We start from the raw sequence: 18063 nt of genomic DNA on the forward strand, positions 1-18063 counted from the left end.
AGAAGAAAGGATAATTTTATTTTTCAATTGTATACTTAGAAGAAGGAAATATACATTCTTTTATAGACACACACAAGTGAAGAAATAACTTTACAGCTTTATTAAAAGATGTCACATCTATATAATATATATAGATGTCAATCTAACCCTAGAAAAATCGAGGCACAACTCATGGTTGTTTGATTCATGAAATCAACCAACATAATTCCTGAAAAACAGGTAGCAGTTCCCTGAAAACCAGTGATTCTCTGTACATAAATCTGATCTTGAATAGTTTTCCACACTCCCCCTCAAGCTAGGTTGTAGATATCAAACATACCAAGCTTGGATTTTAATTCATCAAACAATTTCCGTGGAACTGCCTTAGTTAAGATATCTGCAATCTGATGACTTGTGCGAACAAAATTTAGTGATATTAACCCAGATTCAATCTTTTCCTTAATAAAGTGTCGATCAATTTCAACATGTTTTGTTCTGTCATGTTGCACTCGGGTTTTTTTGGCAATGCTAATAGTCGATCGATTGTCACACAAGGTGTTTATTGATTGTAAATCTTGAAATCCCAGCTCAGATATTATTCTTTTTAGCCACATCCCTTCACAGATCCCTAATGCCAAGGCTCTGAATTCAGCTTCTGCACTACTCCGAGCCACCACTGACTGTTTCTTACTTCTCCAAGTGACCAAATTTCCCCAAACAAAGGTGCAGTATCCTGATGTAGATCTTCTATCAGTTATAGACCCAGCCCAATCTGCATCAGTAAAAACAGAGATTGCTCTATTTGCTGTTTTTTGAACAACAATCCTTGACCAGGTGACATTTTGAGGTATCTTAGAATTCTGTAGACTGCCTCCAAGTGTTCTTTTGTAGGATTATTCATGAACTGGCTAACCAGACTAACAACAAAACATATATCTGGTCTTGTGTGGTATAAATAAATAAGTTTTCCTACCAATCGTTGATATCTTGTTTTATCAACGGGAGCACAATCTTCTCTGCTTCCCAACTTAGAATTAGGATCCATGGGAGTATCGGCAGGTTTGCAGCCTAACATTCCTGTATCCTTGAGGAGGTCTAATACATATTTTCTTTGAGAGATTGAGATACCTTTCCTTGATCTAGCAACTTCCATTCCAAGGAAGTACTTGAGTTTTCCTAGATCTTTGATTTCAAATTCTTTCGCCAAGAAATCTTTAAGCTTCTGGATTTCATCATAGTCATCCCCTGTTAAGATAATGTCATCAACATAGACTATTAGTATTGCCCGCTTACCTGCAGGCGAAAAATTGACAAACATTGTATGATCTGTCTGACATTGTGTATACCCAAATGCCTTGACAACCTTAGTAAATTTGTCAAACCATGCCTTCGGAGATTGTTTCAGCCCATATAAGGATTTCTTGAGCTTACACACTTGATTTTTTGTTGATGAGGTTTCCAAACCAGGTGGTATCTCCATGTAGACTTCCTCTTCTAAGTCCCCGTTGAGGAAGGCATTTTTCACATCCAATTGATAAAGTGGCCAGTCTAGATTGGATACGAGTGAAAACAGTACACGGATAGTATTCAACTTGGCCACCGGAGCAAATGTTTCAAAATAATCAATTCCATATGATTGACTGAATCCCTTTGCCACCAATCTTGCTTTGAATCTATTAACACTCCCATCTGCATTATGCTTGACAGTGAAGACCCATTTACACCCAACTGGATTTTTTCCTGCTGGTAGATCTGCCATTATCCATGTTCGATTCTTTTCTAAGGCTTGGATTTCTTCTTGCACTGCTGTCCGCCATTCTGGAACTTTAAGGGCTTCACTTATGGAGCTTGGTATCTGGATATTATCCAAGTTACTCACAAAAGCATGATGATTAGGAGACAACCCTTTGTAAGAAAGAAAATTATGCATAGGATGATTTGTACATGTCCTTCACCCTTTTCTTAAGGCAATAGGTCTATCATCAAGCATATCACAAGCATCATTACCGGTGAATGTGAGGAATTTGAGTCAGATTGGACTCAAGGCCTTGTTCAAAGCTGTTGCAAGTCTCTCTCATTGGTTGTTTATTCCTCCTTGTGTAGACTTGGAAGTTTGAAGGTTCTGCAGATTGGATAGGGCTGGATTTTTGTGGTATTGGAAAGTAGCAATATGGTGTGTCTCCAGTGGGCTGTTCTATGAGTTTTTCAGTTGTTTCAGTGGTCTTTTCAGCTGGTTTTATGGTGGTTTCTGATAGCTGTTCAGCAAGTTCAATAGTAGGAGCATAGGTTGATTCTAGTGTGTCAATGTCCCAAAGCTGATATTCGTTTCTTTGTGTCTCCCCTTGACTATTAATGTTGTGGTAGTAGGGTTGTTCTTCAAAAGAATGTAACATCCATGGTGTTATAGAATTTTTCGATTAATAGGTGAATAACACTTATACCCTTTTTGATGTGAGGAATAACCAATAAAGATACATTTGAGAGCTTTTTGGATCAAGTTTACTTTTTGCTTTGTGAGGAAATGTGGACAAAGGCAAGTACACTCAAAAACTTTAGGGTGTAAAGTAGTGATAAAGTGAGTATGAGGATATGATTTAAGTAGAAGTTCATAGGGTGTTTGGAAATTCAGAACTCTAGATGGCATTCTATTGATTAAGTAGGCAGCGGTTAGAATTGCTTCCCCCCAAAGAAATTTAGGAACATGAGTGGTGAACATCAAAGAACGAGCAACTTCAAGAAGATGTCTATTTTTCCTTTCAGCTATCCCATTTTGTTGGGGTGTATCAACACATGAACTTACATGAACTATTCCTTGCTCATTTAAATAATTTCCTAGGGAAGATGCAAAGTACTCTTTGGCATTATCGGTTTTAAGGACTTGAATTTTTGTATGAAATTGGGTTTGTATCATGATGTGGAATTGTTTGAAGATATTTCCAACTTCTGATTTTTCTTTCATAAGGAATAACCAAGTGATTCTAGTATGATCATCTACAAAAGATACAAACCATCGAGTCCCAGTAACATTTTTATCTTTTGATGGCCCCCAGATATCACTATGAATCATGGAAAAAGGACAAGAGGATTTATATGTGAGACTAGAAAAAGAATTACGAGTATGCTTTGAGAATTGACACACTTCACATTGAAAGGATGCTGGGCTTTTATTCTTTAACAATGATGGAAACATCCTACGTAGGTACAAAAAATTAGGATGGCCAAGGCGATAGTGCCATAACATAATTGGATCATTTTTAGGAGAAATAAGTTTATCTTTTGAACAATGGGCTGAGATAATGCAAGCAGTATGGAATTTGTCTTTAACAAGTGGGGAATCAACTTCCATGAGAAACAGACCTGCATGTTCCTTAGCATTGCCAATCGTCCTCCCCGAACTCAAATCCTGAAATTCACAAAGATCAGGATAAAATTTAGCAACACATTGTAGATTTTGTGTGAGCTTGCTAACAGAAAGTAAATTACAGTTAAGGTTTGGGACATAAAGAACAGTGTGTAGGGTTAGATCTTTTGAAATAGTCACTGAACCTGTTCCCGCCACCTTAGACAAGGATCCATCAGCTATTTTAACTGTAAAATTTTGTTGACATGGCTTGTAATTTTGGAGACATGTAGCATTTCCTGTCATATGATCAGATGCCCTGGAATCCACAATCCAGGGGTTTAAGCTTTTTGAAATAACACTTAGAGCATGTAAGTAAGTACCTTTATGAGCCAATGAACCAGTAGTAGGAGTTGTGGCTGCATTTTTCTGATTTGTAAAGAATTTCTGCAGCACTTCAAGCTGCTCCTTGGTGAATGGGTTTGAATCAACATTGGACTTTCCTTCAATAGCTGCATGATTCCCTTTAGTGTCTTTATCCCCAACAAATCTGGATGGCTTCCAATCTATAGGTTTCCCATGGATTTTCCTACATGTCTCACGAGAATGACCAGATTTTTTGCAGTGATCACACCATAATTTCCCTTTTCTTTGGCGGTTTTCATTGGTGAAATAAGTTCCTCGTGATGAAGGCTGTGCCATTAGTGCAGAGGTTTGGGAAACTGTTATAGTAGACAGTTCTCCGAGCATCACTTTCTTCCTGCTTTCTTCCCTTCGTACCTCTGAAAAAGCTTCTCGTAAACCCAACAAGGGTTTTGTTGCTAAAATTCTTCCCCGAACTTCATCAAGGTTCTTATTGAGACCCATCAGAAATTTAAATATTCTCTTCTTCTCAACAAATTCCCTGAAGATTTTTGCATCTTCAGGACACTTCCAATGTTGTTCTTCAAATACATCCAACCTTTGCCATTGGCGTGAGAGCTGGTTGTAATACTGTGTGACCGAAAAATCTCCTTGCCTAAGATCATAAAGAGTTGTTTCCAACTCAAAAATTTCAGAAGTGTTCTCTTTGCTGGAATAGAATTCCTTGGCTGCCTCCCATATCTCATGAGCCGTGCTATAAAGGAGAAAGTTTTCTCCAATTTCATTAGTCATAGAACTAATCAACCAAGACATCACCATATTATTCTGTATTTTCCAGGTTCTGAACCTAGAATCTTCAGGTTGTGGAGGAGCTATCTCATCAGTCAAGTACTCATCTTTTCCTTTGCCACAAATATACATCATGACTGATTGAGACCATTGGAGATAATTGTTCCCATTCAGTTTATGCCCTGTAATGGGATGAGGTGAATTTTCTGAGGAGCCATGACTAGCAACTAGAGTTTCAAGAATGGGATTTTCATGGTTGGATGCCACTTCAAGAGCATCTGTGCTCTGAGTGTCAATTGACATAGTGAATAGATCTAGGGTTTAAGAATCCCTCTCTGATACCATGCTGAAATTTGAAATTCTTTAGGAGAAGAAAAGATAATTTTATTTTTCAATTGTATACTTAGAAGAAGGAAATATACATTCTTTTATAGACACACACAAGTGAAAAAATAACTTTACAGCTATTAAAAGAGGTCACATCTATATAATATATATAGCTGTCAATCTAACCCAGAAAATCAGGCACAACTCATGGTTGTTTGATTCATGAAATCAGCCAACATAATTCCTGAAAAACAGGTAGCAGTTCCCTGAAAACCAATGATTCTCTGTACATAAATCTGATCTTGAATAGTTTTCCACAGTTTGTAATATGCATATTGACCTCTGTCACAGTCTTACCGATGGAAGGTTACCGCGGCAGCAATGCCTTGGTTTTTTTTCCTTCCGAAGCACTATGATGGTGCAACGCCAGTCCTTGCCCGTTGCCAACCAAAGCCTCACCTCACCACAAGAGTCAATTAAGTACACACGGAAGCTAATAAGAATGCACACAAGCATAGGCAACCCAAATTTAGCTTAGACTTTATTGATTTCCTCAATCAATTCTCCATCTCACACTCTCTATGTTTGCATCTCTCGATGCTTACAAAATTGCCGGCCACAACACCTATTTAATCTAAACTATCAAGAGACCATGGCGGTTACTAAAACCGCCCACTACATGGTCATGGGACATGGAACCACCTACTACGCCCACCCCTAGGAGATCATGGACCAACCGCCGGTATAACCAACCACTCCAACCGTTCCGTCAAAAGTCCATCTTCAAAGAGAACATGTGCCAACCGTTCATTGCATCCGCCCGTTGCAACCGTTCCCACCTTTGCCTTTGGTCAAGGCCACTCGCGCATGACCAGATGCCAACTCGGCCATGTGCATGCGGGAGAGAAGTGCGGACCATTTCCCCATGTTCTCCATCACCTTGGCGGATGGTTGGAGCAACTGTCCATCACTCCACCACTTCGGCAACCACTTGGAGTAACCGCCTGCTACTCCACTACTTCGGCAACTGTCTGGAGCGACCACCGGTTCCTCAACCACCCACGTTCATTGGCCACGCGAGGACACTCCCCGCATGTTTCTCGGTTACGCGCTTGCGACAGCTAGGCCATGCACGCCCACTCGGCCATGCACATGCGGTAGGCCGCCTGCACGGATGCGTCCATGTCTCTCGGTCACACCTGCATGCCCACTCCACTGCAATAGATTTTCTTGGTCACGTTTACTTGGCCAACTTGCTTGCGACAACTGCGACAAGTTTTCTCGGCGTTTTCGGGCATGCCGCTAGGCTCTCTCGTTTGCGGCAACTTTTTTTGGCGTTATCAGTCATGCCTGCTCAGCCCATCCGGCTAAGGTAAGTTTTGCCGCCCATCTGCCTGTCACGGCCGATTTTCCCGCACACCTCTCGATCACGGCAGATTTTCCAACGCACCTACCTACTGAGGTGGGTTTCCATACATAGAATATTTTTGGCCTTTTCCCTTTGGCCAAGATCATCCTGGTAACGCTAAGTCGCTACTAGACGGCCCGTTAGACCGTTGCATCCTCCTTACTGATAATCAGACTCGGGTGGAGTTTCCAGCTTAATTTTGTGAATGCATGTTTAGTTCCCTTGGAAGGATAGTTGAATTGTTTTACTCCCAAGTCAGTTATATTAAAGTTTTTATTATGTATATATTATTGTTATATCATTCAATGATGAATTTTCTCATTTAAGCAAGTTTATTTCCCATTGCATTTAATTGTGTTATTTATTCCCCAGTTGAGGTTTAGTTAATTAAATATTGTTGCATGATCTTGATTTAGTCAACTGATATCTAATTGGCTTTATTGATTAATGTCAATTGAAAATTAATGATATCTTTAGTGTTTATTGTTCATTTACAGTTTCTACCAGGCAAGTCTATGTGGAAGGCTTGGTTAAGCAAGCTTCTAATGATCAGTATTGGGACATTTGGAAGAGACAGAAACTGAGTCCTGAATTGGAGCTGAAGCGTCAGCGTATATTGGACACATACCAGGTGAATTTGCTTTAAGTTTTCTGTGTGGTTCAAGTTTAACTGAATCGTTCTCTCTAATTTTAGAACCCATAACTCACCTATGTGTGTTCTTCTTCTCAGGGTTTGACAGATCAGCTTATAGGATTGGAGAAGCACTTTAATAATCTTGAGATCAGTAAGTTTGGCGAACATGGTGGTGTTCATGCTGGACGGAGAGCATTGCATGCTAATGCAGATCCATCAAGGTATTCTAAATAAAACATTGCAGCTTCTTAGCTGGATTTATGTTTCCTCTTGAGCAATTATGATCAGAAGTTGGCAACATGGCTGTTATGCCATTGGTAGAAGTTGTGTGGTGATGTCATGAACTGATGAACTTATACTAAAGAACTATAAAGTTTCTTGGACAACAACATCCGTGCATGCTTACCTTTTTATGGTTTCCTTATGAACTTTTGTGCATCATCTGTGTGGTAGTTTAAAATATCTTCTTTTATCTAATCCGTCTTTTATGTGAAATTATTGTACATCAAATGACTACAATTTCTCAATATTTATACATCTCTTGTTACTAGTATAAAAAGAAGTTAAAGAAATCTGAGAGGCTTTAATTTGCCTTCACTGCTGCCTTCACTGCTGTCTGTTAAACGTGAACTTAATGCTTTTCCCTTTAAAAGCCAATTGTTCAAAGAGAGGCAACCTGACAACTATTCCTGTGGTTTTAATAATTTTATCATCAATGTACCAGAGAGTCTCATGAGCTCTGAATAAAGAATAAAGCGTGCCCTGCTCCTCTTTTTTCTTCCCCCAAACCTTGGATTTTGAAGTTGGTTGGAATGCCCTCCTTGGTTAGGTCAAAATGAGTCTCTTGGACCCCAGAACCTGCCAGCATTTAGGGATCATGGTAGACTTGATTTTGCTTTGTTGAGCATTGCAGTCTTGGTAGGACAAACCAACCATCTTTTATGATACAAAAAGATACAAAAAGATACAAAAACAATTCTCAATGGCTTTGTGTGCACTGACGAATGTTGCAATGTAAAGCTGGAAAGTTTATCTTAAGCAGTATGCAGCGTGAGATGCATCGTGCTAGTTACCAAATTAATTAATCTGAGACTATTAGTTAATGCCCCTTGACTTAAGTAATTCTTATCATATTGTTACCAATATAATTTATTTAGTTTATTTTGGTTAGCAATCTAACAGTATTATATATGTATGTGTATATACATAAAAGTGAGCTGTGCAGCTACCCACTTGCTGTCATTTCTTAAATAAGTTTTTTCCACAGAAATGTGCAGTCAGTTCAAAAGATGTACAACACACTAAATTCACAACTGGCAGCCACCGAGCAACTGTCCAATTGTCTCTCAGAACAGATGGCTATGCTTAACATAAATAAACAATCTGTGAGACATCCAACTGTGGTGAAAGAACTGTTTGAGTCAATTGGTATCTCCCAAGAAGCCAGCATCTTCCATTCTCCAGAGCCCATCAAAGGAACCTTGGTATCTGCGAGCATTACCAAGGGTAATAGCAAGATAAATATGTCAAGTACTTCACAAGTCTTGGAATCAGGAACTGCAAGGAGGAGATACTCTTTAGATAAGGTAATATTGGTTCAATTTGCACTCATATTCGAGATTGTCAATAAATCCATTTTCTTAAGAACAATCCCTTGTTTAATTGATTGACATGGTGGATAAATTTAGTCTACATTGCTGAAAAATTTTAGTAGGATTTGTAAGCTACTTCTTTAAAACTGTAATTTTTTAACTTGGTTGTACCACTCAAGATGGTTGCGGAGATGCGCATCGAGGTTCTCCAGGTAGTATGTTTTGTTAATTGTGGACAATTGAATGAAGTTAAAAATTGACTTAACAGGCATGGAAAGATGATTCTCTTCATGGGAACTAGATCAAGCAAGTGAATAAACTGATGGGTTTAGAGGGTGTTCTTTTCACAAATACTTGCTTTTCTAGTTTATGTAGTAAGCTGCTATGACAGCTTTTAGCTTATGAAGTGGGATCAGGTAATGTTTTTTCGTTGACGAGTGAACTAAATATCTATAGAAATACATCAAAGCTATTCACGGGTGACACTATTGCATACTTTGTAGCAATGTTTATTGTAATAAATTTGATAGCAATAGATGTTATCATTGATGAATATATATCACTTTGAACCACAATGGAAATTGTAGTTCAAATAAATAATAAGAGGATCTTAGATGGAATTCTGTATCCCATTACCATTGTTATGTGATTACTATTTAACCTAATCTAAAAGCTCAAATTTGGCTCTAATTAGTTGCCGAATTCTTGATGTTCACTGGCTAAATGAATTTGTGCATATATAGGTATGCAGCACATCGTTCAGCCTGAGCTCAAAAGGTTTTTGTGTATATAGTTATTTTTCATATTGACGGCCTGGATTGTATGTATCATCTGATTTGACTTTCCTGTGTGTAAGGCTAGGCTGGCTGTTTCTCTGCCATCTGAAATGTACCTTCTCGTTGTCTTGCTATATTATCCAAGCATCAAAACATTTAATGAAGGGTGTGTTTTCTTCGTGAAGGCTGAAGAACATTCTTGATTTTTACTACCATGTTTCACATTGCACTGATATTCAGTAGATTACATGATGCCATGTTGCCAATTTAATTTTCTGCAGAGTTTGTCTAAATTTGAGCCTCAGAAGACCACTGTGAAAAGGATGTTGAAAGAAAGTGTTTCAGTCATTGCAGACAAGCATGTTGGGAGATCCAGGGAAGCATTTCATTCTCAAACAGCAAGTTTTGTGATTGACCCCCAGAAAATTAATGAAAATCATGCTTCCTCTCTCTCACAATCATCTTCGCTAAAGTGGCATTCCCCTGCATATCCTACTGGCAAAGGTAATTACCTAACTCCTGACATTATTTTGTGAAGATGTTGATGGCTAATTATCAGTGCTCATTTACTGTGTAGGTATCCAAGAAAAGCCTCCCAAAGTAGCATCTGAACCTCAATCAGTGTCCCCATTTAAATGGACCTTGGAACTTTCAGGATCTTCTCAAAATCTGAAGTCAAATTCTCATCCAGGCCAACCATTATCGTCATCATCATCAACGGTAGTTTATAACAATCCGCATGGTATGCCTGATGGAAAATTTCAGTTACCTGATTCGTCAAACAATATTGTGACCCACACTGTGAGCCAGTCTGGTTCCTCTATGGTTTCTAAAACAGCTCCATCTTCAAAGAGGATGTCCAATGTGCCGTTTAATACATCCCCTCAGACATCTGTGGCATTTCCCAGCAGCTGTACTACAAATTTCAAAACCACATTACCTTCTGAGATCATGCATGAGAAAACAAGTGGGCAGTTGAACCAACAAGCTGGAAAGGATGCTCCAACTAAGTTATCCGTAAGAAGCTTGGATAATTTTGGGGTTTCTGAGAAAGGTTTGTTTTCTCTATCTGATGAGCCCACTCATTCTATGCGATCTGTTGCCCAATCTGTTGACGGAAATAGAATTGCTCAAGTTGATGTGTTAACAGGCCATAGTGCATCACCTGAAGCTTCATCAACAACCCCATTTAATTTTTTAGCCTCTGCATCAACTCCAGTCTTCTCAATTAAGCAGTCATCCACACCTCTTATGTCATCCCATAGCTCTGCATCCATTTCACCAATTTTTCCATCCTTGTCAATTAATTCCTCTGCGTCTATTTCGTCTAGCTATTTACCCTCTTCAGCCATGGCTTCCATTGGAAAACCATCATTTGACACAAAACCTATCGATGACAATAACAAAGCAATTCCAGTATCATCTTCAGTTTTGACTCCTTCCACTCCACCTCGTCTGCCATCCTCCAATCCTTTGACTCTTCAGTCCCATGAATCACCAGTCCCACAACCCTCTGCAATTCCTTTTGACAGTGCAGTCTCACACTCTCCACCTCTGCAAGCTAATATGGTTAAATCTAATTCTGAATCAGCACCATTACTGGCATCTAAATCTGAGGGTCTGCTGCAACCAACGGAGATCAACCTTCTTTCAGAACCAGTTGTTTCTCAGGCACTGGCTAAAAAGGTTTCTGCTGGATTGAGTGAAGGAGAACCCTCCGTCATTCCTACTGCTGGTTTCAGCACATTCCCTCTGACATCTGGTCCGTCTCAGATACAATCTACTACAATCTCTCCCCTGAGCACCATTCCTCAAGAGAAGGATGAAGGTATTGACCTAAGTTCATCACAAGAAGATGAAATGGAAGAAGAAGCTCCAAGCATGGCAAATGAATTCTTGGGAGGGCTTGGTGGTTTTGGGCTTGGAGCAGCCAGTCCTCATGTACCAAAGTCTAATCCTTTTGGTGTTTCATTCAATACAACACCTGCTAGCGCTCCATTTTCTTTGACCACTTCCCCGGGAGAGCTCTTCCGGCCTGCATCATTCAGCATACCTCCACCAAAACCAATAGAGCTGTCACAACCAACACCGTCAGGGGCAACATCTAGTGCTTTTGGTGGGGGATTCAGTGGATTTGGACAGCCTGCGAATATTGGAGCTGGTCAGCAGGCGCTTGGATCTGTTCTTGGTGCTTTTGGACAATCAAGACAAATTGGTGCTGGTGTACAGGGTATAGGCTTTGCTTCATCAGGTGACTTTGGAAGCAGTGGTTTCTTAGGTGTAGCTAACAGTGGGGGTGGATTTAATTTTGCAGGTGCAGCTGGTGGGTTTGCTGGTGTTGCACCAGGAAGTGGTTTTGCCAGTGCGGCTACAGGAGGTGGGCTTGCCGGTGCTCCTGCAGGAGGAGGGTTTGCCAGTGCTCCTACAGGAGGAGGGTTTGCCGGTGCTGCTAATGGAGGAGGGTTTGCCGGTGCTGCGTCTGGTGGTTTTGCTGCAGCTGCTGCTGGAGGCGGTTTTGCAGCTGTTGGCTCCCAAGGTGGTGGGTTTGCTGCAGCAGCTTCAGGTGGTAGTGGTGGGTTTGGAGGAGCTAACCCTGGTGGTGGCTTTGCTGGAGGTAACATCTAGTTTCCAATTCTTTAATCTAACTGCCAATCATAAGCATTTTTTTTTTAGTGTTTTGATCAAGGCATATATAGATTTGAATGTCATTTTCAATGCACAATGATGTCAGTTATTCCATGTCAAAAACTTCTGTATGTAGACTGTCAAGGAATTGTTAAATGCATTTGTATTACCTTTTTATTTTTCATGCTTGATATAGCCTTGAAGTGGCATGTCTCTAAGGATATAATTATGCTGTAACTTTGTCCTGATTTTTATTTGACCATCCAAATTACTCAGCATGCACCCATATGCCAAGTTGCTCTTTCAAACATCAAATGTAAAATAGTGTTTGATGATGTTTGATGGATAAAAAAATCAATTTAGATACGTATTTGTGCTTGAAGTTAGCTGTTAAAATGTTATAATGCTCATTTTTAGAAAAACAACATTTTTAATTGTCTTGATTGGAGTGTAAAATTTTACACATTTGGGCATTAAGAAGAGGCTTTTACTTAACTTGTTAAGACCCACTCATGCTAAATGCTAGGGCTACCTTTAGATGGTCATTGGTACCTTAAGAATCCGTCTGCATGCCATGGATCTTCTCGGCATCAACTTATCTGTTAGTTGTATCTTTTTCTTCCATCGAGAAGGGAATGGGAAATATCTGCTAGTAATTTAGTTAGTCGTTTCTTATGTTTTACCTTCACTTCTGAATTCTTCCATACAATAGAGATTTATATTTTATATTGGTCCCAGTTAGGCAAAGGATTTTCATATAATCTTAGCTGTTTATGCATGGATAAACTGTAGCACTTTGTGATATCAATACTTTTACTGCTTTAGGGTTTAGAGTTGTTGAATATTTTTACTATGTGAAACTTTTGAAAATATAAGGTACAGAACTTTAAATGCATTGCTAGCATAAGAAGAATTTGCATGAGGCTTGAGTATACTAGCAGAAGTCAGTATATTTGCCTTTCGGACACTTTTACATAGTTTTAATCATCTATGGAAAAATTCCATGGGAAGAAAATGGAACATAAATAGAGTGCTGACTGTTGTATGCACAAGCATTTTGTTTCTGACGCAAGACTGTTGGAACTAAAAAAAAATATAGTTCCACATCCGTTGATGTGAGAAAATGAAATGGGTTTATATATAAGTATAAGGGGTTGAGCCACTAAACCTTGAAATTTTTGGTGTAGGGACCCTTAAAGCTTATGTAACATCCCCAAACAGGGCCCATTAATGCACTTATTAAAAAAATTCAACAAACTGATATATTTGTTGGGTTGTTAGAAAGCATTTTGAGTTTGTACAAGAAAAGATCGACATTCATGTGCAAGATATAGCCTTTTGTAATGTGAATCAGAATTGATGCAATTTATTGTGCTTTCTTCTGAGTGCAAGATGTTCGTCAAATTTATAGCTATTGCAATTATGAAGTGGCATGTTGCCATGCATATTTAAGAAAAGGAGGTTTATTATAATTGACACTATTAATCGGAGAAAAACCTGGCTGTATTTTCATGAGGGGGACCTTTGCATAAGGGGACTTATATGAATTATTTTGTCAATAACACGTATCATATAGCCTTTAAACTCTTGTTTAGGGCATGAACTAGGAACTTTTGATATTAATATATTATACAGACATAGAATTGTTGACTATTCTACTTTTGAATTAGCTGAAGTAGTTCTAATGTTCCACATGTATTTTGTATTTATAAATGTTGTAGAGAGATGATGCTTATTTCTGTATTTTGTATAGGCGGTTTTGGGGCTTTCAGCGGCAACAAAGTTGGTGGATTTTCTGGATTCGGAGGCAACAATGCTGCTGGTGCAGGTGGACCTCCATCTCAGCTTTTCACACAAATGAGAAAATAACAGAACCGTGTGCGAAGATGTTTTTGGTAAGAAACTGTCACAAGAAGGTCCACAATGGCCAACTTCTTCCGCAACCTGCGAAAAATTCCAATCTATGAACTTTTCTGCTGCACTGTTGATGTGGAATTTGATTTGGTGGATGGATAATTGTTAACATGCATACCTGAAAAGCAATGTGTTGCTGCAGCCTGTTGTTTTATTGTGTAAAATTTCATGTTGAAAATGAATTGTTACACGACCACATCATATCATAGATTAAAAAACAGAAGGGTCTTAGTTTTTGTTTATTAGAAGCTGCATATCTCAGAGAGTATAGGATTTGGTGAAATGAATTTTGAGGATGGTTGTTATGACTATATCCTAAGGAACTTGTGATCATTTATAACACAAATGTAAATGGCACTGTCTTTATTTTTCTATTCACCAATTTATCAGTCTTTTGCTGCCTGACGATAATTTGTGCATTCTGTTGTTCAAACAGAACCACTTGGATTTTAATGTGATTAGGTACTCTTATTATTTGTGCTTGATAAAAACAATTTCTATTATTGATTTTGTTGCAAATTATCACCAAATATATATATATAGGATATGTATCCTAAGTACGGTCATAGATTATATGCAGGCCGTTGAATTTTAATACAACGGTTGTGTACTATATAATGAATAATATTATTATGTTTATAAATAGTAGTACAGTGAAAAATGAGAATGCTACCAAATTTTGTACAAATACTAAATTTGGATAAATTTGTAGTAACTAAAAAATTCAAAAATTAAAACTAATGAATGCTACTAAATTTTAATTAGTACTCATTATGCTCAATAGCGGATATTCTACGTCTACACCGTAGTTGACATATTATGTATACATATATATATATATATATTATTCATATGTAGGTTTCTTCTGATTTTTGGATAAATTGCTCTTGTTTATCCTAATTTTTAAGAAACACATGAAATTTTATTTCTCAAAAAATTTACAAAATTGTATTGTCTCCCGAAAATGTCCTAATACCCTCCCTAGAAGAATATTTAAATTAACTAAAATGATATATATTTTTTGAAAATTTTTCTTGATAATAATGGATTTGAATTTTCTTTGAAATGATGTATTCTTTATTTTCAGATTTTATAAAGGTAAGCTAGAGTTTTCTTGCTAATAACCGGATGAGATTTGTTGAACACATGCGTTTTTGTTTATTATTTAGAGAAATGAAATTTGATGGCACTTTTAAGAATTATGATAAATAAATAATTCATTAAACATATCAAATTTGCATATAAACTTCTGAGGTTATTACTGTAATTTAAAGATTATATATATATATATATATATATACAGGCATAGTATTTATGAGTTGTTAAATAGAAACCATAAAATTGATAGCCCAACATTATTAATTCAATTGTGAAATAGTGATAATAGTCTAGTTGTGAGTGTGGGATTATTATCCAAACTCTATGTCGTCAAATAAGAGCATTTGAGTTGAATTGTTAATTCACAATTTGTACCGTTTTTATAAAAATAATAATAATAATAATATAGGGCAGTGTTGAATTTCATTAGTTGTCCCTATTAATAATTTATTATTTTTGCAGTTATTTAAGCTAACTTGGCATGGATCATGGACTTTTCCTGTTGGAGTGAATCAAGTGGTACAAGTTTTTAAATTCTGTTTATGGGAGTGGTTGGATTTCATGCATGTTTTCCAATTATGTATGATAAAATATTCTTGAAAAGTCATTAGTTATTAATAAAACTTCAAACATTCTTTAAAAAAAATTTGAATTTTTAATAAGAAAATATTTATTCCATTTAATACAATTATAAAAAATTCTTTGAAATAAACTCAAACCTCAAAACTCTTAAAAAAGCATAATTTCTTATCACTTGTAAAATATTTTTTATATATATATTTTCACTTTTTTTTATAAAAATATAGACAAGACAACATTTTTCACGCTCGTAATTTTTCAAAAACTTCCCAAAAACCCCTTCTACTTTTACACACCCGCGGACCCCTTCAGTTAGTGTTTAACTTCCCTTTTTACCCTTACCGTTCACTCAAATGGGTCCATGTTGTGAAATCCCATTTTTGGCCTTGAAAAATGGTGGGAAAGGAAGCGCCAAAATCATATCATGTTCAACCTTTTCGAGGGCTTTCGCTTGGTTTCGATAGGCGCCTAGGAGTTGCATTACATCTTATTGTTCTCCTCATTTCTCCTCATTTGAGTTGTTCGACTTGATTCTGCGGTTTCGTGATACTGGTGAGAATTTCTTCGTTCTATCGGTTTGACCATTCGCAGGTGTTTATTATGAGCGACTCATTTGTGGTAATGCGGGTGAAGTTTATCATACCGAAATATATAAATCGGTTTCTCCAACGAGAAAATGAAGTTGATTTCCATCGGATTGGTCGAGTGCACTTCATCTTCAAATGAGTCGTAGTCGATTTTATTGTCGAGGCGAGCATGTGCCGTTGTCGTCTCCGTTTGAAAACGAGTTCATTTCGTTGTAAAAGTTCTTCTCGCTTTTATGGTTATCTATTTGTATATTTTAAATAATGTTTAACTATTTTGCTATTATCCGTTTAAATATATTACTAATATGTTTAATAATTATCATATCTGTTTAATACTTGTCATCTCCGTTTAACATTATCTTTACATGTATAACTATTCATATTAGCGTGTAAATTCTCAAAGTCTCTGCAGTAAAGCGGTGATCTTTTTCGTTTGATCTGAATTGTTGGCGGGTGGCACGTGATGTAGCGAGGTTATAGTATCCCGTGCGTAGAATTAATGGCCGGCATTAATTCTTATGACGCAGTACTATCAAATATCCGAACACCGGTTCGTTGTCATCGTGATCGATGTCGGTCCACTATGCGTTTAACTTTTTCTGGATATGAAGAGTCGGCGATGCTTAGTGGACTTCACACCATAAATAACCGGGGAAGAACCCTTCCCATGGGACAACCATTCCTCGATCGTCCCTCATCATCCTCCTCCTCCTCCTCCTCCTCTTCCTCCTCTTCCCATGGAAAACCACTCTATCTGAAAGGATGTTTCGTGAACCTCCTTCCTTATCTTGAGAATCAATCAGCCGTAATCACGCAACAAGTTAAACTACCTTTTCCTGCCCAAGGTGAAATGCTCGCATAATTGCCTGAATGCAGAGGATTCTCCAGCGGTGGATGACGGGAAACAATTAAGTGAGCATTTCGACTTGGGTAAGATAAGAAAGTTTTCACGTATTGCGTGATTGCGGAGGATTCTCTAGAGGAGGGAGATCAGGAAACATCCTTTAAGACGGGGTTGATATTTATCACTTGAGACTTTTTGTTACCGTTTAAGAAAATTACGTCAGTGTACAACTATTACATTCTGTGTTTAACTATCAGGATCTTCGCTTAAGTCCGACCATGACACATTGATTAATAGTCGTGTTTTCCTGAATGTGTTTGTTTAACCTTTTTAATGTTGTACGTTGTCAGTATTTCAAGTTGATGCGCATGTTATGCAACAGCTGTGAGCATTGAATGTACTGAGACACTTGTTTGGTTATACGAGGGTCGAGTCGTGAGTGTCCAAAGTCCGAGAGGACGTTGTAAATGTTGTAAATGTTTTATAAATAAAATGAAACAAGCTTATTTGAATGTAAACTTCTGAAATTTAAACAGAGACCTAGTAAAAACAATGTGGGAAACAAAAGAACGTTATTGTAAACAATAGAAAATGTTAAACAATACTCAAGTTACTCTTTAAACAATGACAACGGTGTTTAAGAAAATACGTAAAGATGTTTAAACAGTGACCCAGGAGGTACCCATCTTCAACGCGATGTCAGTGAAAACATTCAATTTAAACAATAACATATATTTTAAACAGTTAAATCACTATATTTAAACATTTTACGTATTATTTACATGATATAGTCTTTATTTAAACCGGTAATCGTTATGTTAAACACTATATGTATCTGTTTAAACTTTAAAAGCTCGACGTTTAAACAGATACTCATGTCGAGCGATGACAATATGTCTTCATCGCGACAGTGGCATATATTTTTCCTTTTTTGCCCTTTGGATGGAGGGAAAAATACCGCCCAATCACATCACGTCTAGTCTAACCTCTATGCACTTTTGTCTTCATCGCGGCGATGATATATATATATATATATATATATATATATATATATATATATATATATATGCACTTTTTTGTTTGCCTATCTGACTGCTGTTTGTTGTTTACATCTTCTTCTTCTTCTTCTTCTTCGGCTTATTTTTGTTCTTCATTTCATTTGGTTTGTACGATTTGGTTTTCGGCCGATATATTATGGAGAGTTTTTG

General features: G+C 37.5%; 1 protein-coding gene across 1 annotated transcript; it reads left to right on the forward strand.

Annotated features, from left to right (window-relative positions):
* The first annotated feature begins 5745 nt into the window (after positions 1 to 5745).
* Positions 5746 to 14152, forward strand: LOC120273246 (nuclear pore complex protein NUP214-like). The gene is made up of 8 exons (XM_039279876.1): positions 5746 to 6170; positions 6684 to 6837; positions 6937 to 7061; positions 8108 to 8426; positions 9490 to 9712; positions 9786 to 11438; positions 11523 to 11822; positions 13587 to 14152. Exons 1-8 carry the CDS (start codon positions 5746 to 5748, stop codon positions 13700 to 13702), a joined length of 3315 nt encoding a protein of 1104 aa, XP_039135810.1. The 3' UTR covers positions 13703 to 14152.
* Positions 14153 to 18063: the final 3911 nt, after the last annotated feature.

The sequence above is a fragment of the Dioscorea cayenensis genome, chromosome 12 (genome assembly GCF_009730915.1).
Source record: "Dioscorea cayenensis subsp. rotundata cultivar TDr96_F1 chromosome 12, TDr96_F1_v2_PseudoChromosome.rev07_lg8_w22 25.fasta, whole genome shotgun sequence".
NCBI lineage: Eukaryota > Viridiplantae > Streptophyta > Magnoliopsida > Dioscoreales > Dioscoreaceae > Dioscorea > Dioscorea cayenensis.